Source organism: Phoenix dactylifera, chromosome 8, assembly GCF_009389715.1.
Source record: "Phoenix dactylifera cultivar Barhee BC4 chromosome 8, palm_55x_up_171113_PBpolish2nd_filt_p, whole genome shotgun sequence".
NCBI classification, from domain to species: Eukaryota; Viridiplantae; Streptophyta; class Magnoliopsida; order Arecales; family Arecaceae; genus Phoenix; species Phoenix dactylifera.
Genome location: NC_052399.1, coordinates 8,675,978 through 8,697,135, shown reverse-complemented (window position 1 = coordinate 8,697,135; position 21,158 = coordinate 8,675,978). Strand labels below are relative to the sequence as shown.

General features: G+C 40.7%; 2 protein-coding genes across 2 annotated transcripts; both read left to right on the top strand.

Moving 5' to 3' along the window:
• Window positions 1-769: 769 nt before the first annotated feature.
• LOC103721721 (15-cis-phytoene desaturase, chloroplastic/chromoplastic) lies at window positions 770-2,485 on the top strand. Its single transcript, XM_008812032.4, has one exon. The coding sequence runs from the start codon at window positions 1,008-1,010 to the stop codon at window positions 2,418-2,420; it is 1,413 nt and encodes a 470-aa protein (XP_008810254.1). The 5' UTR covers window positions 770-1,007; the 3' UTR covers window positions 2,421-2,485.
• A 2,837-nt stretch (window positions 2,486-5,322) lies between these two features.
• On the top strand, window positions 5,323-20,450 carry LOC103721722 (putative MYST-like histone acetyltransferase 1). Its single transcript, XM_008812033.3, has 9 exons — window positions 5,323-5,714; window positions 7,869-7,957; window positions 8,247-8,306; window positions 9,121-9,333; window positions 14,978-15,046; window positions 15,422-15,583; window positions 17,637-17,730; window positions 18,836-18,978; window positions 20,015-20,450. The coding sequence occupies exons 1-9, from the start codon at window positions 5,348-5,350 to the stop codon at window positions 20,216-20,218; spliced, it is 1,401 nt and encodes a 466-aa protein (XP_008810255.1). The 5' UTR covers window positions 5,323-5,347; the 3' UTR covers window positions 20,219-20,450.
• The last annotated feature ends 708 nt before the right edge of the window (window positions 20,451-21,158 follow it).

Sequence of the window (21,158 nt, the reverse complement as noted above, 5' to 3'; positions counted from 1 at the left end):
CCATTTTGGAGACAGACGGCTGCCACTCGTTGTGGAAATCCAAGTGGCCATATCTGTTGCCATACATGGCACATGCTATGGACAAGCGACAACCATTCATCTTAAAAATGGATGATGTAATAGCTATCTATGGTAAGAGATAAAAGGTGCATCATGGTGGATTTTGAGTTTTGATGTAGCATAGGAACATCAGGCTGGCAGCATTGTTAGTCCTATAAATTGCAGGCAGTTGCATTTACAGTGGCTTCAATTATGAATGTAGGTCTGCTAAAATTTATGTTCTCGACTATGTCACTAGTCTTCGCTTTGGCTTGAAATAGAAAGAACTTTCCAAAAGTTTTACTATGTAAATTTTCCTAAGATATCTAATGTACTTCAACTGAGGCACCCAGAAGGTCCAACCATGACAACCAATGACGCTAGAAAGCAGGAACTATTTTATAGTTGTGTTATCCTCGCTCCCAACTTATTCATATCAATAATAATAATGATTTAAACAAGATTTTTTAAAAAAATAAAATTTTGTTTAAATTATCGAATGGTAAAAAATGTCAAATAATAACTATTCAACTCCTTCTGCAATGAGATTATACTTAAATAACAATTAATATCTAAACAATTATTATATATGTCTTAGTTTGTTTTATGCTTACGTAATGCACAGTCTCAGTAACCGTCTTGACACAGCTGACATTTTATATTGCATTTTTATACGCAACTAGATCTATTTTTATATAATTATATATGTTTTCCAAACATTTAAACATGAATATATTATATATAAGTAAAATGGGGGATTAAACATAGAACTATCAAGATCAAGCCTCTCTTCTTTCTTTTTTTTCTTTTGAACTTATGAAAAGGGAGGGGGCATGAAGTCAAACAATAAGGGGTGGCTTTTGGATTTGGTTTCCGATTGTGGATAACAGGATAAGGAACAAACCTCCCAAAGATCCACTCTCACACTTCGCAATGCGCTGCTACGCTCGTCCTCTGGCGGAGACCCCATGACTCTCCTCTTCCCGCCGCTCTCTCACTCCACCTTTACTCCGCCCAAACCCCATGTCTCCTCCTCTTTGCCCCCTCGCGCAATCCCTTCCGCCTCCCCCTCCACCGTGAGTACCCAGCCAGGCGCCATCATCGTCGGCGCCGGCCTCGCCGGCCTCGCGGCCGCAACTCACCTCGCCGCTTCCTCCGTCCCCTTCCTCCTCCTCGAGGCCTCCGACGCCGTCGGCGGTCGCGTCCACACCGACTCCCTCGACGGCTTCCTCCTCGACCGCGGCTTCCAGATCTTCCTCACCGCCTACCCAGAGGCCCGCCGCCTCCTCGACTACCCCTCCCTTCACCTCCGCCCCTTCTACCCCGGCGCCCTAGTCTACCACGCCCGCCGCTTCCATCGCGTCGCCGATCCCTTCCGCCGCCCCCTCCACGCCCTCGCCTCCCTCCCCAACCCCATCGGTTCCCTCCCCGACAAGCTCCTCGTCGGCCTCGCCCGCCTCCGAGCCGCCTCCCTCCCCGACTCCGTCATCCTCTCCGCCCCCGAGTCCCCTATCTCCGACCGCCTCCGCGCCGCTGGCTTTTCCTCAGCCATCGTGGACCGCTTCTTTCGGCCCTTCCTCGCCGGCATCTTCTTCGACCCCAACCTCGCCACCACCTCCCGCCTATTCGACTTCGTCTTCAAGTGCCTCGCCCTCGGCGACAACGCCCTCCCTGCCGCTGGCATCTCCGCCATCCCTGCCCAGCTCGCCGCCCGCCTTCCCCCGGGTTCCCTCCGCCTCCGCTCCCGCGTCGTCGCCGTCGACGCAGGCGGCGGCGCCGCCCGCCAGCCGTCCGTCACCCTCGAGGAAGGCGACGCGATCGCCGCCGATCTTGGGGTAATTGTCGCCGTCGAGCAACCGGAGGCCGAGAAGCTTCTCCCCCAAGCCTTCCCCGGAGAAGAGAAGAAACCGAAGCCGGTTCGAAGCACGGTCTGCCTTTACTTCTCCGCCGACCGGGCTCCGGTCCAGGAGCCGATACTCATCCTGAACGGTTCGGGCGAGGGGATCGTGAACAACATGTTCTTCGCCACCAATGTGACGCCGTCCTACGCGCCCGTGGGGAAGGTTCTGGCATCCGTGTCGCTGATCGGGGCGTTTCCGGAGCGGTCGGATGAGGATCTGACGGCGGAGGTGGTCCGGGAGCTGACCGGGTGGTTCGGGTCGGAGGTCGGGTCGTGGAGGCACCTGAGGACGTACCGGATCGAGTTCGCCCAGCCGGACCAGACCCCGCCCACGAATTTGGTTGGCAAGGAGCCGCGGGTTGGGGAAGGGGTTTACGTTTGCGGGGACCACCGAACCTCGGCGACTTTCGATGGGGCGCTGGTGTCTGGGAGGAGGGCGGCGGAAGCCTTGATCAGAGATAGGGGGTTGTCCAAGATGTAATTTTGGCCGTCTGATGACTGATCAGTCTATTTTTCAGTTTTTTAAGCATAACACGGTATTTGAAATCCCTGTCTTTGTTTTTTTTGGGTACAACAGCTGCTCATCGTATTCTAGTGTATGACCGGCCAACAGAATCAAAGACTAGAACCCCCCTCAGACGCGAGAGAGGGGTCCCTCGGTGTGGCCAAAGTACCTCTCCAGTATGCTGCGCAGCGTAGAATGCAAACCAATCCGCGGTTCTGTTCGCCTTCCGGTATACATACGCTATTTGGAAGGCGCTGCAATTTCTCAGCATCAGCCTGATATCACAAAGCAGAGGATTGCCTTCCTCTTCCATCCCTCCTTTCGTATCTAATCGATCATTGTGGCTGAGTCTCTCTCTAAAATGATGTGCTCGGCCCCCAACCTCCGTCTAGCATAGAAAACTCCCTCCCAAGCTGCTCTGAGCTCCCCTTCGATAGCTGAAACCCTATCTTTGTTCAAGTATGCCATTCATGATCTCTTGACGTATACCCGTAGCTTGAAATGGGGAAGGGATGTTGGGAAGGAGGTTTACGAGCTCATAGCTTGGAAAGCAGTCTCATGAGGCTACCAACATCCCAACTTTGCCTAACCGACCCTGATGCAAATCACACCCAACTTTACCTCCAAAATAAACAGATAGGTGCTGATGCGGCCAAAATCAAGTTTGCTTAGCACAAGTTAACTTAACATATATGGCATAGTAAAAATCTATTTCAGTTATACTTATATTCTTAGGCGGATTCAAATTAAAAAAATCAAGAAATAGTTTTACATTCTATTAGATAAGAACTTACTATCTATAAAAAGAAACAGTGCTATTTTTTTTTTTTCCCTATAGTTACCTAAAATTCTAGATCTTTCGATCAGATCACCTTCAACAACCTCCTTTACTCTTCTTTCTTTATGAGTCATTGTTTCCTTATGTGTCATCCGTGGGAAATGAAAATTTATATCACCGCCCACGACAGTCTTCCTCTTTTGCTGGAGCTTCAGCAACGGACTCACCGTTGGCACTTCTGCGAGTTCCTGTATGGTCGACTTCTTTTCTGCGGCCGTATCTCTGAGCACCACCTTCTCTCCACATGGGACGCATGTCCTGAAAGACCGTGATGTGTCTCTAGCTCAAGGATTGCCCTTTCATACTGCCTATGATGTGATAGCATGCGCACGAGACGCGTGACGATCTTTGGACCCTTCGTCTCCACAGCCACTGCAGTGTCCACTACCATTGTTGCCACATTGTCCCCGGCCAGCACCTCACTGACGACCAAAAGGGTCGCGCCTTCATGATCGCTGCAGCCGAGAAGCAAGAGCTCGTGCCGACAGTAGCCAAGTTAATTAAAGCCCGTTTCCATCCCCAAGGCCAAGCACGATGGCCACCGCCGAAAGGTTATCACTGTTGTCGTCCCCACCACACTCGACCCTTTCGTGACAGGTGTGGCAAGCACTCCAGCCGCAATAGGAAATCTCAGCTCTGCGACCGTGAGCGGTAGAAGAAGCTCAAGGCCTTCCATCTAAGAACCACTGCCTCTAAGAAGAGGAGCATTGAGTTAAGCGAGACGAAGCGCTGCTTATAATCCTTCGATTGTGAGGACTCTAATGACACCTCTGATATTGTCGACGCTTGCCACAAAGTGGAGGTGCCAATCCTCTTCAACTGAGGCCTCCTTACCGACATTGACCGCTGGGACCAGAAGAAGCACTGTGGTTCGGTTGAGCAAGAGAAAATGAAGGAGGAAGAGGAAAAGGGGCAAAACCCCTAGCTACCTTAGGTGGTAGCTCCCTCGGCCAAGCAGGAAGCAAGAGGAGGTGAGGACTCACCGGGGTGTGGCGGAGGTAGGGGATCTCGTGACGACAACAGCTTCCGATGAGAAGAGGTGGATCTCGAGACAGGGGCAGTGGGACAACCAAAAATCTAGAGAGAGAAGAGAATTCGGGGGCGGTGGAGCTCGATTGTAGTGGCACGTCAGTCGCAGAGGTGAGGAAGAAGAAGGGAGGGGCTCGGTGGTGAACCATCGCCAGAGATGAGGGAAATTTAAATGAACGTTTTTAGAAAGGATAAGCTCGATGTACTACGAATCTAGTGGCAGTTAGGAGCGGTCCAAACGGTCGAGCAGTTGCTCCTTGCCAGACTCCTAGAGTCCCCATCGACCATAATTATGGTGGCCTTATCGACTCAACCGGAAGGGGAGAACAGAGGACCACGATCACATCCTTTGTTTCAACACCATAAATATGTTGGGCCTATCGACTTCAGTCCAATATGGACTTAATTAGGCCTAGTTTTACAACTACAACCAAGATGTGGTGAAGGTGGTGATGCTAGCAATAGTGACGACAATAATTATGATGAAAGTGCTAGCCCTATGGTGAAAGTGTCGACAATAGCATCAACTATGGCAACAATTGGTTGTGGTGCTAATATAGTAGTGGTAATGATAAAAAATATAATTTTTTATTTTAAACATAATAAAGTATTTTTAAAATAATAAAATAAGTTTAAAAAATAGAGAATTAAAATAGTAGCAGCAAATTTTTTTTTTTCGACTTTTATAATTTACTAAAAAATAAAAAAAATAAAAGCGATATCAAACATGGAGTTTCACGATCTATGCGTTGTCCAAGAATCAAAGCCATTTGGCGGCGTTCGTCGGGCACACAACAGGTACTCATCCCACGTGGCGGTGACCCGGGACATGAAACTTTCTAGATTCCCTATATATACTAGAAATCCTCACTTGCCCCATGAGGCGTGCATTATTTTTGTGCGAGTCACCGGCTCCTCGTAAGCTCGTTAGTGAAACCGTCAATTCGTCACGTGCACCTTGGTTGCGGTGGGCAATTCCCCTTCTACCGTCCGGCAAACCGGGCCAAGACCCTCCGAACCAACCGGTAAGAGCGTCATGGCTCGTGCCCCACGGACCGCGGCTATTAGGACTAGAACCGACACCCAACCCCTGCGCTTCTCCCCCGCGGTGCAGATGGGCTCGATAGAGGGAGCGAAGGCGGAGAACGGCGTGGCCGCACCCGCCTGCAACGGTGGCGACCAGCGGAACGGAGGAGGTGGAGGGGCCTTGCCGGACGGCGAGGCGGAGGCTGGGAGGAGGGGAAAGGTCGGGGCGGCGGCGGCGGTGCTCCCGCTGGAGGTGGGCACAAGGGTGATGTGCCGGTGGAGGGACCAGAAGCTCCACCCCGTCAAGGTCATCGAGCGGCGGAAGATTCCCAACGCCGGCCCCAACGACTACGAGTACTACGTCCACTACACCGAATGTGAGTTTATCCATCTTCTTTCTCTCCTTTCAATTAGGGCTTGGGCTAGGGTTAGGGTTAGGGTTTGTAATTCACGTGGATATTGGGTTAGAAAAAGTAACGTATTGGAAATTTAGGGTTTTGGATAGCACCATCAAGAATTTTTTCTTTGGAAAAAGGTTGAGAAACTGTGAGTGCTGCCATGGCGTTTGGTGGAGGACAATTACTTCGATTCAGGTTGTCTTACTTGAAGTCCATGAAAACATTAACAATTAATTATCTATGAATTTTTAGAGGCGTGGCTTAGGAGATCTTTCTGGTATTTGTTGTTAATAATTGAGCAACACAATAAGTGATTTTTAATATAATATATGGTGTCATTATGGCCTTATTCTTTTTGGGTTGTAAAATTTGATGTCAAAGTTCGCACGGGTTTGTATGAAAAATTAAAGACGTTCATATATATCTTCTGATGATGTGAAATAATGCTAAAAGGAAAGTCTTGATTTTGTAATATAGGACTAAACTATGATTGATGTAATCATATAGATGGACTAGAATAGGCCTAAAAGAAAATTTGATATAAAGAAACTATATTGAATGAGATTAATAATTTAATCCATGCTTGTCCTCAAGTAGCACTTGAAATCATTATTTCTTGATCAGATGGACTGATGATAAAGCATTTGATTTTAATACCTGACTCTAGGAATGCCTTTTTTCGGTTGGCCTCTCCCAAGTTATTGCTTTCAATTGGGTTCAACAAATCAGAGCTTGACATACGGGGTCCTGGACTTGGTGTTTTAGTTGAAAATCAGAGGGGAAAGTAAAAAAAAAAAGAAGAAAACTTGTGGGATGCTATTTGAGAGTGCCTTTATCAACATTACCTAGACACTTGGTTTTGTACCAATAAATAGAAGTTTAAACTCCCACTCTTTTAGTTGTCTACCATATCTTTCCACTGCTGTATCCATGCCTTGCTTGCATAGTCTTCTAGTCTTTAGCAGCACTGATGATATGTACTAGGAAATTACTATATGATACAACAATATGAGTTCCCTTTAGAAATAATCCTCTGTATTCTTGATATTAATTGAGCTTATTATTCAGGTAAACCTTCATTTGTTGTTACACTTGCAACAGTGAGGAAATTTATAGTAAAGAGTATAGCATCTCAACCCACTATGTAGCTCAGGTGGTGTCTGTATAAGGGCAATATCTTATACTTCGCTTAAAACCCTTCAATGTATAGATTGCTTAGAAATACATGTCCGACAAGAGGAGCTTACAATGAAGGTTTTTATTGAGGGGAAGAGTGCTCGGTTGTGCAGTCTACTTCATTGTGAGATGCAGGATGTTAATTAGAGCTTAGTGAGAAGGGTTCTGAGATTGTTATGAGATAAGCAACCATGTGTTTCTGAACTAGTGATGTTGGTTTGGGGGTGCTGCTGAGCCTATCAGGCTGAGGAAGGTCATTCTTCCACTCGCTCGTCTGGAGTCCTCCCTAAAAAGAGGGCTGTATTGGGGTCTTGCTGATAACCTCTTTGATCCAAAGAACAGTGTTGGATTTTATGGGGAAATTCAGAACAATAACTAGACATGTATCGGGGTGTTAGGTAGTTCACTACTTTTTTATTGGATATTGGTTTTAATCACCTCATTTGAAATGGTTTAATGTGGTTTTGAGAAGAGATGGATCATCTTTAGGAAATTAGGCTATCTTCTGCTTGCTGTTCTATTAGTGTAGAGTCTTAAATTGATACGATTTGAGTTGGAAGCATGGTATGCTGTACCGATCGGTACCGGATGTACCGTATCCATACCGATGGGTACCGGTATCGGTACGCCAATGTCGGTACGCCTGATGTACCGCATCCCGTACCATACCGACACTTGGTACGCCTGTACTAGTGCGGCACCGGTACGGGGTTCGGTACCGGTACGGCGAACCTTGGTTGGAAGTGTTCGTGGCCTTCCACATTTTGGATGAAAATTCCTTAAGATTCTGGTATTGTCCCATGGAGTCCTGTATAAGAACTACTACTGTCAGCATCAGGTGCACTACATAATTGCATGGCATTCAGATGTTTGTTGTATGCTAGAATTAATTTTTAGCATCAATATTTATATTTGCTATGTTGCAATGGTTATGCATAACATAATTCTGTTTTACAGTCAACAGGAGGCTTGATGAGTGGGTTAAACTCGAACAACTTGATCTTGATACAGTGGAGGCTGACATTGATGAAAAGGTGGAAGATAAGGTATTGCAGTACATGAGTTCTGCTTTTACTAAATTTCAGGATTGTTGCATTAAGGGGCCAAAATGATGACTGTGATAAAATAGACAATTCTGTCTGTTGGTGCTGTTTGATACAATTCGGATCAGTTTTTTAGAATGCTTTCTTTTTCTAGTACATCATGTTTTGTGTTTGTCCCTAACATAGTGTTACTTGAATTATGAATCCCTCCGCTAACTATTTATTAATGCTGTAGTTTTTCCCTGAAAAAATAGTCTGAGACTTACCTATGATCCTTTGTGATCTTTATCAGGCAACGAGCTTGAAAATGACCCGTCATCAGAAACGGAAGATTGATGAGACACATGTGGAGGTATTTTATAAGTTGAATTGTGATTAAAGTTACTTTATGCAATCATACAATCATCTCTCTCTCTCTCCCTCTCTGTGTAATTCATATATATGGCTGGTCTTCACTCTTTCCTAGTACCAGTACATTAATCTTGATTATTAGTGTCTTGTGAACTTGTATCTCTGTAACTCGGTATCCCTTTCTCAATATCGCAATAGAGTTTTGCTAAAGTGTAACAGTTGTAGATTCTACTAGATGTTGACAATGCTTGTTCTAATCTCATATTGAACTTTCCAAGTCTCTCAGTTAAAAACATCTTGCAATTATGGCTACAACAAAGTTGATATTATGATTATTGAACATCAGCTGATCACAATATTGCAAAGATTGAGCACTATAGCATTTGAATATAAAAGCCAGCAATATTATTGACATGGTGCAATAATCACTTGCTGCTCATCATTTACCTATTTTCTTTCTCGTGTGAGAAATTGCTAATATCATGGGCAGGTGTCTATCAGATAGGAAAAAATAATTTAGTTATGTGTTACAGAAGAGGGAAAGATGATGATGTTGTTTTCAAAGGCTGAGTTATTAAATGAAAAACATGATAATCTTCCTTTTTTTGCTTACCCAAAAAAGAGGCTAATCTTCCTTTTTGTTGTTAAATCTTATATTGAATGTGTCTGCATATATGAAACACATGAGTTGCTTGGATATATGAAATACATGGAGATAATCACGTAACCTTCTACTTCTGCATTTTGTGATCATGTTATTGCAATTGAACTCACTACTAACACCTCTTCCATCTTCCAATTTTTCCTTTCTTCAGAAGGGTCATGAGGAGCTTGATGCTGCTAGTTTGCGGGAACATGAGGAGTTCACGAAAGTGAAAAACATAGCAAAAATAGAACTTGGTAGATATGAGATTGATACATGGTATTTCTCCCCTTTTCCGCCAGAATACAATGACTCTTCAAAGCTGTACTTTTGTGAATTTTGCCTCAATTTTATGAAGCGCAAAGAACAGCTTCAGAGGCATATGGTGAGCTGCATCTGAATTCTTCTAGCCGGACTCTGTTAACAAATTGAGTGGTCATGGAATGTGTCCTAGTATCTGAAGTTCATTGTTATCTGCTCAGTCATATATTTCCCCCCTTCTTGAAACTATTTCTGCTGTTAATCTCATTGCATATAAACTCATCTTGGTCAATATATGTTCTACCAGTTGTATACTTGCATATGGCATGTACCTCTCTTAGGACCAGTATGATCATAGTATAAAAGTTCTTCACTTTGCATCTGCAAAAAGTTTTTTATTTTAATTTAAGTACTATATTTTAGGTGATATACTCCTTTTCTTCCCCTCCTCTTTCCCTCTCCCTAGCAGGTTAAACTATGGTAGTATTTTACATGCCTGTGAATATACGTAGAGTCCGCAGAGTTTAATATACATGTAAAAGGATTGAGAATGATTGATGGAGATTTTCATAATTATAATATTAACTTTGAGATCATAAATTTAGTGTGTGAAATAGGAGTTTGCTCCACTATTTATTGTCCAAACATCTTAATCAGCATTTATGTGTTTTATGATAAGCTACAAAATGAATTCAAGCATGTGTTCTACAATGCTAAAGGTGATGATCAAATATCTGCCTCTCTAATTAATAGTGGTTACAACACTCACCTAATTGTTGAAATGAGCCAGAATACTTGGTATTGCACTTAAATTTAGTCCTTGACATATTGGTTGCTTATATTCTTGTTGGTAATTGCATGATTGCATAATTGACTTTGTAAAATTAGGCTGTTAATGAGGTCAAAGGGCCAACTATTAGAGATACTGGAGAGTGTGTTTCCACAATAATGTTGGATTGTCGTGCAAATCCAGTTCTCATTTACCAATATCAGATAAGGATGAAGGTAGAATTTTTAATTTATTGGGTTCTTTATGGCAAGTTATGCTTGCTTTGCCATTTCGTGTTTTGTCATTTGATAAAGCTTATGTTTTATATAACCTGGTTTGGGAGAAAATGGTGAAATCTTAAACCAAGTTCAAACTGAAGACCAAAGGAGTACATGGAGTACAAAGACATAACATTATGAATGGAATGCTTCTTGACTTTGCTATGGTAGTATGATATATGATGTCGTAGCAAAGACATACATTAATAAATTTGATAAATAATGACATTACAGAATGCAAAACTTACTGTAAATTATTTACTTTGTGGAAGAGCAAAAGGCATGTATGGATTGCAAGGTAATCTTAGAACAAATTTGACCATGAAGCTAAAAGCATTGAGGGAATGATTAGACATCTTATTATGAATGGTAATTCAACGATTACTAAAGAAGGGGGAGTGAGATCAGGAGCAATAATACTCAACAAATTACTAAAGAAGGGGGAGTGACATCAGGAGCAACAATAGATGTGATTAGAAGTGCAAATGGGCCAAGTGGCCCAAGCAGAACCAAGTGTTAGGCTGCTCAGTCTCGGCTGTTTATATGAAAGGGCCAATCAAGCTTGACCTGAGCTAGAGCAGTGCTTAGTAGGCCTTCATGCTTGGCTTGTTGGGGGTCTGAGGTGAGCTTGAAGGAGCTTCTTTCTTTCTAAGCCAGGCTCCTCCTTTCTTTTTTTGGTGCAAGCCTTGAGTTTTCAGGCTTGGCTTGTTTTGAGCTTGGCTTGTTTCGTAGCTGAGCTGAGCCCACATGAGCATCTAACAAAGACTATTCGGAGCTGTTCATGAACAGCTTGCTTCATTTGCATCCCTAGGGATGATGTAGTTATGAATGGCTGAAATAGGATGGTCGCGTAGTTCATGTTTTTACAAGTTGAAGATGTAAGCACTTGGAATTATGCATGGAACTAAGGAGGAATACGAAAAAATGATTATGTATGGCAAAATATTAGATTTGATGCTATAGGATCTAGTAAAGCATAATGCGCTTAAAAAAATTCTCAGCTAGCTAAGCCTTAGGGCTAGCATAGAAAAAATCTTGGACTTTGCAAGATGAGGAAAAGGAAATACAGGAGATTAAATTAGATGGGATTATTGGAGTATTTGTAACAGATGATTAGATAATGCATATATGTAGAGTAAGCACAGAGTTAGGGGAAATCATAGAGTTGTTCTACTCATTGTTCAAAATAAGCTTATCGAAGGCTTGCCTTGCCGGGCTTTAATGGATGCATTTGAAGCATAACATGGGAGGCATTATAACAGAAAGCCATATCACATGAGTAGACACATGTAGGTGCATATGTTGTACCTTATATCAAATATGAAAGTCATAGATGTGGTCTTATGTTACTTCAAAAATAAGTGATGGAGTTTATTTAGAAAATATACATGAGCCATTTCATGTAAATGCTACTGTACACGGCACATTTAAGATTTCTGCACATTTGGCATGTGGAAGTGTGACCCTTGCCAAACAATAATTGAGTCTAAGTATATACAGGGGCGGCCCAATACATTTGGAGGCCTAAGGCGGATTCAGTGAATGAGGCCTTTTTTTTTAAATAATAATTTTTTTTAATAAGTATAAAATACTTAAAAAAAATATGAAAATAGATAGCTGTCAAGTACATTATTTCAACAAAGATACATGAATGCAACAAAGACAGACAAAAAACCTCTTCAGTTTAATATATTTTTTGAATGGAAGCGTGGAAAAGTAATTACGCTTAAGAAAGGGCCTACGAAACTCATTAAATAACTGAGATAATGCTTGGCAGTACTGTTTACCATGTCAAGCAAGAGCAGAATAGGAAAAGGTTATCCCATGGCACTTCATGGTCAAGGTAAAGGAAAGAATTTGTCCAGAAAGGGACCTCTCTATAAGAGAAAGTAGGGGCATTATGGGAAATTCACTCCATCTAATTAATAAAAGTCCCATCCCACCATCTCCCCTTCAAGTGACTACCCAAGCAGCAACTGCAACATCACAGCACAGCAGCCATTCAATCCCCCCTCCCTCCTTTTTTCTCTCTACCAACCAAGAGGGGAGAAGAAACCGAGAGGAGAAAATTAAAAGAATCTCCACCCTCCAAGAAGTCCATCTCCAATCCCCCTATCTTTCTTCCTGATGGCCCAGCTGGATCAGGAGTTATGTGAGGGAAGGAAAACCAAGACCAAAACCAAACAAGAGAAGGGATGAAAAATAAGAGTGGCTTCAGACATGTGTATCAAGCCAACCAAATCTCTCCTCTCTCTTTCTCTCCACCCAAAACAAAACTACTGTCCCCAACTTCCCAAATTGCCCCTCTGCAGGCCAGGAAACTCTCCACCTCCCTTCCCTTCTGTTTCTGTGTCTATTCCATCAAGGGGGAAGACTTGTCGCCAGCTCCTGTTCCCGTTTTATATGGGGCCTTTGCTTCCTTTTGGTCATGGCCAGACACAAAAAACAGGGCAAGGAACCTCCCTCTCCCCCCCCCTCTCTCTCAATCTCTTTCTCTCCTCTCCTCTCTTTATTTCATCGTAAGTCGGTGCCTTTTTGCCTTCTTCCTTCGTTCTGTGGTTATCTTCCCTTTGCCTCCCGGAGGCCTTCCATTGGCCCTCGGTTACCTAAGGCTCAGGCCAGCCCTGAGTATATAAGGTCCATCTGTTGTCTGAATTTACATATTATATTAGATTCCTAATCATTAAGAAAATCCATGAGGCTTAAGCAGTACACTTTTAGGTCTATCCCTTGCTTCATCCAGTGTCTAAAGACCTTGCTTCGTGTCTCTTGTCATTTTAGGTTTCACCATCTTAGACTTTTCAGTTTCCATGCTTGGTTCGAGATCTAATTGTGATCTTATCCATTCCACCCTCCTCCACCTCTGTCCCCCTTTTCCTCATTTGACCATTCAGCAAATAAGCCCCCACTTCTGATCTCCTTCACTTTGATCCTTCCCTTAATCTCCGTCCCTTCTTCCCATGATCTACCACTGTCTTTTATTTCCTCTTGTTCACGTTCCTTCCTCCTCTTCTATCAGTCTGTCTTCAGTGCTCAAATAATCCCCTCCCTCCAAAAAAAAGTAGAGCCCGAGCAAGAGTAAGATAGTGAAAAGGCAAATATGAAGATCTCGTTCCAGTTGTAATTTAGGAAGTCTTTTTCAACACTAGAGTACATATGTGTCTGACACTGGTATGGCAATCACTATGAAACTCTAGACAACTTAGCTAGTAAATCTCCAGTCAACAACATCAATAAAATACTCAGTATTATATAAAACACTAGTGGTAGTTCTTCAATATTCTTAAAGAATTTCGCTATTCCTGCTCTATTTCATTTATGGTATTTCCTTGCGTCAAGATTGATGATATCGGAGACTGTTATTACCGTTCCCTCCACTAATGCTATTTTGTAAAATTCGTATAAATTGTTGTGGAAGCTAAAAACTAAACATTAAAAACTAAAGAAATGGCATATAATGTGGATATGAAACAGATTTAGGGGTTGATTAGTGGGATTTATAACTGTGAAATGGAAGACTTGTTCCCATGAAGTTAAATTACTGAACATTTTTTATGAAGGTGATTTTTTCTATTAAAAATTCAATAAAAAGTTACCGGTCCATCATCTTAAGATTCCTTGTGCACGGGAGGAAAATTTGAGTAAAACTTGCAACTTAAGTTTATTGTCATTTTATAGCACCACCACATTTGTGCTTCCTCTCCTGCAAATTTTATCCTTCTATTTGTATTTACTTGAATGTACAATGAACCATATGTATTGCAAAAGGCCGTTGAAGGTTATTCAATATTTTAATGTTAATCTTCCATATCAGTTGCCCCATCTAATCTTATTTCTCTGCTTGCTTATTACTTAATATAGTGCAAATTTGGTAGTGGAAATGATGATTGGTAATTTTATTATTTTGGTAGATGCCAGGTTGTAGTTCATTCATTTCTAGGACATCTATTACTATTCCTGACACTTCCAGTTGACATGAGTAGGTGAGTTCATTCCTTTTGGGGTTCCAAGGGTATCTATGGTGTTACAAGATTCAGACAGTTTTGGTCATTTCAGAAGGCCTAAATTTGCTCCTTTTGCATCTTAAGCTCCATGATAAAGTAGCGTTTCATGAAACATGGATTTGTGTTCAGCTAGTGATTGACTTTGAGCACTTTATCCTTTGTTCTTTCTCTCTGGCTGACCTGACATATCACGAGTTTTCCTCGTTCCTAGTGCTTGGCCATGTTCTGTATTTTTTTTGCTAAATTTTTGACCATGATTCATTCCTGTTCACAAAGACAAAGGTCAATTTAGCTAGTATGTGAGGCACTGTCCTGTGTAATTTACGGCTACGGCTTACCAATAAAATTTTAAAATATTCATAACTTGTCAGCTAGCATATAATTATTTGCTAACCTTAGTCGTTTTTTTGTCAAATAATGTCAAAGCCAAACAATGTGCAATATCAAGACAATGCATGGCATCTGGTTTTTTTTGTTTCTACACACACTTAAGGAACTGGTCATGCTCATACTGTTCTGTGAATTGTGAGTTAATTATTGCCTGGAAGTTAGATGAATTTTATGCATTTTACATTTCGTATTCTGCATTCAGGATATCAGGAAACTGAAATTTCCAATGATATAGGACCTTTTGTTATTCAAGCTAGATTATTTTGTCTTTTTTTTCTTAATAAGAACCTCATTAATTGTTTATGCGTTCTCCTTTTTGTTATGTAGAGGAAATGTGACCTTAAGCATCCACCAGGTGATGAGATCTACCGAAGTGGCACCCTGTCTATGTTTGAGGCAAGCTTGATATCTCTGCTTGTCTTTTTTTCTGTTCATAGATTCATATTTCTTGTTCCGTTATTTTCAAGTATTAAGAGTAGTGCTGGTTAAATGTGAATATCTTTCTCGACCGCTTAAACCATCATTTTAAATCTTAGCCGGCATGACATTTTTTTTAGTTTCTTTGAGCTTAAAGTAACCTAATAGGCTTCTCAGATTATGCACTTAAGAGTTGATGCCACTTTTACTTGCAAGTTAGGCACAACTCACTTGGGTTGTATCTTACTTTCCCCCTCTTGTATGCCTTTATTCTGTTAGTGTCAGTACTCTCCACTGCAATTATACTACGAGATCATAGTTTATCTATCTTCTCTAACAGAAAATGTGTAACAGGTCGATGGCAAGAAGAACAAGGTTTATGGGCAAAATCTCTGCTATTTGGCGAAATTGTTTCTTGATCACAAGACTCTTTATTATGATGTCGACTTATTTTTGTTTTATGTCCTTTGCGAATGTGATGATCGAGGTTGCCACATGGTTGGGTATTTTTCTAAGGTAATGGTTACATTGTTTATTCCTTGAGAAATCTCTTTATAGGAAAGATGCTTTACTATAATAATTGGAAAATCTTGCCATATATACTCATTACAGTTGCTACTTGGTTAGCACATTTTGATTTTTTCCCCTGAATTTTTCTGCTATATGAATGCTCAAATCTTTTCTTGCTTTGAAGTTTGATTCTTTTGCTGCAAGATGTATCCAATTTTTATTGGCTTGTGGATTACTGACTGTGGAATTGAACACAACAAGTTCTTATCAATATTATGAATCATGCTCAAAATGGCAAATTCTTGTTGCTTTGCGACTATTCTTGCTTTTTTTTTTGTCATTTTTGTTTAATGATGTTGCTTGTAGTTATTATCTTTTTTGGATGTTTGGTAGTCCTAAGTTATGTCATCGTGCACTTTGATGTACCTTTAGCACTAGCTTGTTATTTTGATGATCAATCCAATGGTCTTGTTTTGTCACTTTTGCCAAATTATTTTGGTACAAGTCACCTTTTTCATTGGTCCCACAATCACATAAAGTTTTCCTACCTTAGTAGGATAAGTTCAGGATGTTTATTCTTGCTGCAAGATTCATTCAACTGGAGTTATGCTCAAATCTTTGGTTGGCTGAGTTATCCTACTGTTTTTTCTAATTACTATATCAATGATCCTGCCATCAAGATCCTGCTAACACTAGAATATGTTGGCCATTTCACAATCATAATCATAATCATCAAGCCTTTTCTGAACTATTTAGGGTCGGCTTTATGGGTCCTCATTCAACAAGTAATCCTATCTAAGTCCATCTCCAATATTATTTCAAGTTTTACCAGATATCTTTCTTAACACACTGGTTTCTACCACATTCACTTTGTTTTCACATACTTTCTTTATTGCCTAACACTTTGAGCCTTACAACATTACAGACTTTATTGTTGTTCTATAAGATTTTGTATTAGGTCTCCAAGCCTATTAATATAATATTCCATATGCATCTCTCTACTTCATTCAGCTAGCTGTAATGCTATTACATGCCTTCATCTATCTCCCTATTATTTTGTATAATAGATCTTAAATAATGAAATCAATCACTCTGCAGTATTTCTTGTCCATTAATCTTAATTGATATTCCTTCTTCATTTTCAGTTTCATTAAATTTACATTCCATGTACTATCTTTGTTCTACTAATTTTTAAGCCTTTATCTTCTAAAGTATTCCTTAATAAGTCCAATGTTAGTATTTAATCTGGTTTTCTTTTTATCAACCAATACTATATCGTCCACAAATAACACACACCATGGTACATCTTCCTGAACATTAGCTGCACATTCATCCTTAATTAATACAAAAGGATATGCAAATAACATGCACCGAAACATGTTGACCACCATCCTAATTTATCAAGATCCAGCTTGCTTTATCCTCCTTTGAAGCACTTGTAAGGAGCATGTTGGAGTTAAATTGATATTGCAAATAAATTGACCACCATTCCTAATTGAATTTCAGCAGAAGGATCAAAGTTTTATGATATCAGTGTGGATTGAAGAATTTCTTATTATCAGGTTTCATTCACACTAGTCATACACCATGAATTGGGGACACCTATCAATAAATTAAATGTAATTGAATTAAAAGTTATGTTATATGAGAAGGAGCTTTTGATGGGCAAGGCAGATCAACATTTAATATTTTGTGCTGTATTGTTTATATATAAGATTCATTTTTCCATTTACATGCTTGGAAAATAGGTGTTTGGTGTTTTATATGGACTTGTCATCAGAAGTCCTATAGTTTCTTTGGCAAAGTAGATTTCATATAAATGTAGGAAGTATGGTGGATAATAGAAGTGGAATGAGTTGGACTCGGGATATGCATATCATCAGGGGAGCTACAGAGAGAATTGTCATTATGTGAGCAAGGCTTATATTTATAAGGGGAATATGCCCTTGTATCCAGTCTTCCTTATTTAATTTTAGTTGCCCCTTTTGTTAATCATGATACCTTGTTTTTTTTAGTCTTGCGACTTATGATATCTTATTTGCTTTGTCTTATAATGCAGGAAAAGCATTCAGAGGAGTCGTATAATTTGGCATGCATTCTCACTCTGCCTCCATATCAGAGAAAAGGATATGGGAAATTTCTTATTGCATTCTGTAAGCTTCTTGCTTCCCCTTTGATGTTTACCTTTTTCTTCTTTGATATTTCTGTTGACAAAAGATCAAATTGTTGTTGGTGTTTAAACACATGCACAAACCCTTGCTAAAGGAAGCTGGTTCATTCAAGGCCATGTTCTTGGACTGGTATTCCCCAAGAAAAGCAGCCCTGCTGTTGTTTTTCTTTTTTAATATAAATCTTTTAGATCTGGTCTCAGAATACTATCAGAGTCCTATGGTTTCAGCTTGATTCATAAAGTTGACGTCATGTACATGGGAGAGCACTTGCTAGTTTAGTTCTGGGTCAAAGTGCTGAATGTTATCATTTGGCATCAAGTTAGTAGACTAGTAGCATGTGTCAGGATTACATTGTTGGTGGTTATCATGATGATGATGATCATGCTTATGATGAATATAATGGTAGATATGTGGTGGTATTGGTAATCATTGTTGTTCACATTGCTGGCAGAGTGAAGGTGGTGATTGTAGGGTAATTCAAATATTAGCAAGCAAAAGGTTGTGAAGCCGCAAAAATATTCAACAGTGTTGATGATGGTGGGTGTTATGGTGATGGCATCGCACATATGGTAGTGCTAGTGCAATGATAGTGCTGAAAGAGAGAATGGTGGTAAAGATGGATTTTTGGTGGCAACATTGGTGAGTAGATGATAGGGGTGGTGTGGTTGTGGCAGTAGTGTTATGATGATGGGGTAATCATGATCTCCAGTTGTCGGTGGCATATAGTGAGATAACTTTTGGGTTGTTATAAAATGGTGAATGGAGGTGTTGTTGGTTGGAGTAGCAACATGAGCTTAGTTGTTTCTAGAAGGATAATGGAAAATAATGTTAGATGGAAGTTGTTAGGATAGTTTTTTAAGTAACATGACATCTTGGCCAGGTCACAAGTGCCCATATTTTTGTGCTACTTTATGATGAATTTCCACTTCTGGTATCTTTATTAGATGTACTATCCTGAATGTGTGGAGAATGACATTTTCTAAGCAAACATGGTGTTATATGTTACTATACTACACAAACGCAGTCTAAATCTATGTTAAGTCTTCTATTAGTCAATATTGTTTAATTCCATGCTCATTTTAAGCAGCCTATGAACTTTCAAAGAAGGAGGGTAAAGTGGGGACACCAGAGCGACCACTTTCTGACCTTGGGCTGTTAAGCTACCGAGGTTATTGGACAAGGGTTCTTCTAGACATTCTGAAAAAGCACAAAAGCAACATTTCTATTAAGGTAAGCATACTTAATCCACAAGGTTTCTTGTCCTTTTAACTTTATCATGGTATCACACTTTATTGCTATTTTGGTTGGTATTAACCTTTCTAGGTGGTTCCATTCTGGTTGCTCTGTCTTGTATGTGTCCTTGCTGTGTACTTGTGTCTCTATATGAGAAGTTGGTGTGTTATCCATGGAACTCTGAAAGTGTAAGATTAGCTCATCATTTCGTCGAATAAGTGTATAACCTTTTTTAGATAGTGCAGTCACATCTGGTTGTTTAGCAATATCCTTTTGTCATTTGTCACTTTGACAGGTAGTATCTCTCCCTCTTGCCTTTCTCTCTCAAGCTTTTAATGCACCTCTGCAAGCTATTTGTTTTGAATACCATTTCTGCGATAAATCCCTTCTAACCCGAGGAAAATAGTAGTTTGGTAGATTCATTTCTTTTAATGCTCAACAAGCAGTGTTGGATAAATATTCTAAGTGTACTTGTTTGTTTCTTATACAAGCTTGTCCTTCTATTCATGAATGAGGACCTGATGCGACCATAACTTTTAGATCTAAAGAGAAAAATGATGGATAGGTTAGTAGCAGCAGCATTTGGATGCAGATAATTGTATATAGTTCACAGTTCAAAAATAAATTTCAGCAAGTGAATTAACATTGTAGTTTTTCCAATACAATATTAAATATTCACCAAGCTCCATGTTGCATTAGGCCTATAGTAATAACTCCAGTGTTTTGTCTCAGCATTACAAACATTTACATGTAAACTGGATGGTAGTTAGTTGTGACCCTAGAATCTGATCACTATGAGTCATATGGTTTGGACTACCTACTTATGATCTAAAGGAGAAGTGAGTAATATCTTTTTCCTTGCTTCGCAGAGAGAATTGTGAAATTTGAGAAGTTTCTTGTGATCAAACATCAAGTGTTGAAATATTGTTTATGCTAGGATCTTATCCAGATACCTGCTTGCTTGTAGTCCATTGAAAAGAACCTGTCATTCCCATGTTTCATATTATTGATGTAGATCTTTATTTTTCCGCAGGAGCTTAGTGATATGACAGCAATAAAAGCCGATGACATATTAAGCACTCTACAAAGTCTGGACCTGATACAATACAGGAAGGGGCAGCATGTGATATGTGCAGATCCAAAGGTGCTTGATCGCCACCTAAAGGCTGCAGGCCGTGGAGGTTTGGAGGTTGATGTCAGCAAACTTATTTGGACTCCTTACAAAGAACAAGGTTAATGACATGTTTCATATGCTGCGTCAAAGAAGTGTTTCTGTTCCCTGTCTGGTTAACTTGGTCGCTGTAAAAAGCGTAGTGTTGGATGAGTTATGGAATTTATATTGTCAAAGTTAGAGACTCATGGACATGAACTTATTAGTGCCACAAGAGTTGGAAGTGAATATAAGATGGAAATAACATCGATGTAATGCAACTGCCGTGGTTTATTCTTTTTGTAAATCGGTTCCTACACTCCTCCCTCTGAGTTTTGGTCTAGGTTTCATCGAGGATTTTCTTTGAAGGATAACTGTAAATGGTCCAGTGCAAATAAGGGGGGCTCAGGGAGTTGATGCTGGAGATGGTTGTTAGGGGTCGCACAGATTTTGGTTGTGAGCTGGGGATTGGCGCAGCGCGTTATGAAGAGGATTTGAGCTGACTGCAGTAAGCATGGGGCCTTGGGATCTGTTGGGAAAAATCGGAGGGAGACCAAGCTAACATGGACGAGTGGCGAAGGTTGTATCTGGAAAGGCTGAACGTTAGGGATGTGGCCTATTGGGTGATACAGTGTCGTCAGCAGACCTGTTTCGATGGAGCACCCTAGGAAAGTGCTCGGGTTGGTTTTTGCCAGATTTCATGCTCTCTTTTGTGTTATGCTCCATTCTTAGTTCGCACTGAGGTCATCGTATCTCATCTGCTAGTCTTAAAGATCTGATCTGCGAACTTGACCTCCAGCCAACTTGTATTAAGCAGGCTCGAGTTTTTGGGGCATAAAGAGATCGAGATCATAGACAGGTCATCTCGTCTGAATTCATTTATAAGAGTGTTGGGTTTAAGTTTAGATCTTTGATTCATTTAACTTAGGTCCGGTGGCCTGGCAAGGTGCCGCTTAGCTATACAAAACTACATTTTTCAGGCTAAAAAAAACAAAAAAGACGTTTTTGAGAGACCTGCATATAGCAA

What these genes read in the sequence shown, in the direction of transcription:
- LOC103721722 (XM_008812033.3), top strand. Translation starts at nt 5,348, where the DNA reads ATGGCTCGTGCCCCACGGACCGCGGCTATTAGGACTAGAACCGACACC. An exon ending in AACAGCTTCAGAGGCATATG is followed by an intron (nt 9,334 to 14,977) that starts GTGAGCTGCATC and finishes TTTGTTATGTAG; the next exon opens with AGGAAATGTGACCTTAAGCA. An exon ending in AAAGCAACATTTCTATTAAG is followed by an intron (nt 18,979 to 20,014) that starts GTAAGCATACTT and finishes ATTTTTCCGCAG; the next exon opens with GAGCTTAGTGATATGACAGC.
- LOC103721721 (XM_008812032.4), top strand. Translation starts at nt 1,008, where the DNA reads ATGACTCTCCTCTTCCCGCCGCTCTCTCACTCCACCTTTACTCCGCCC.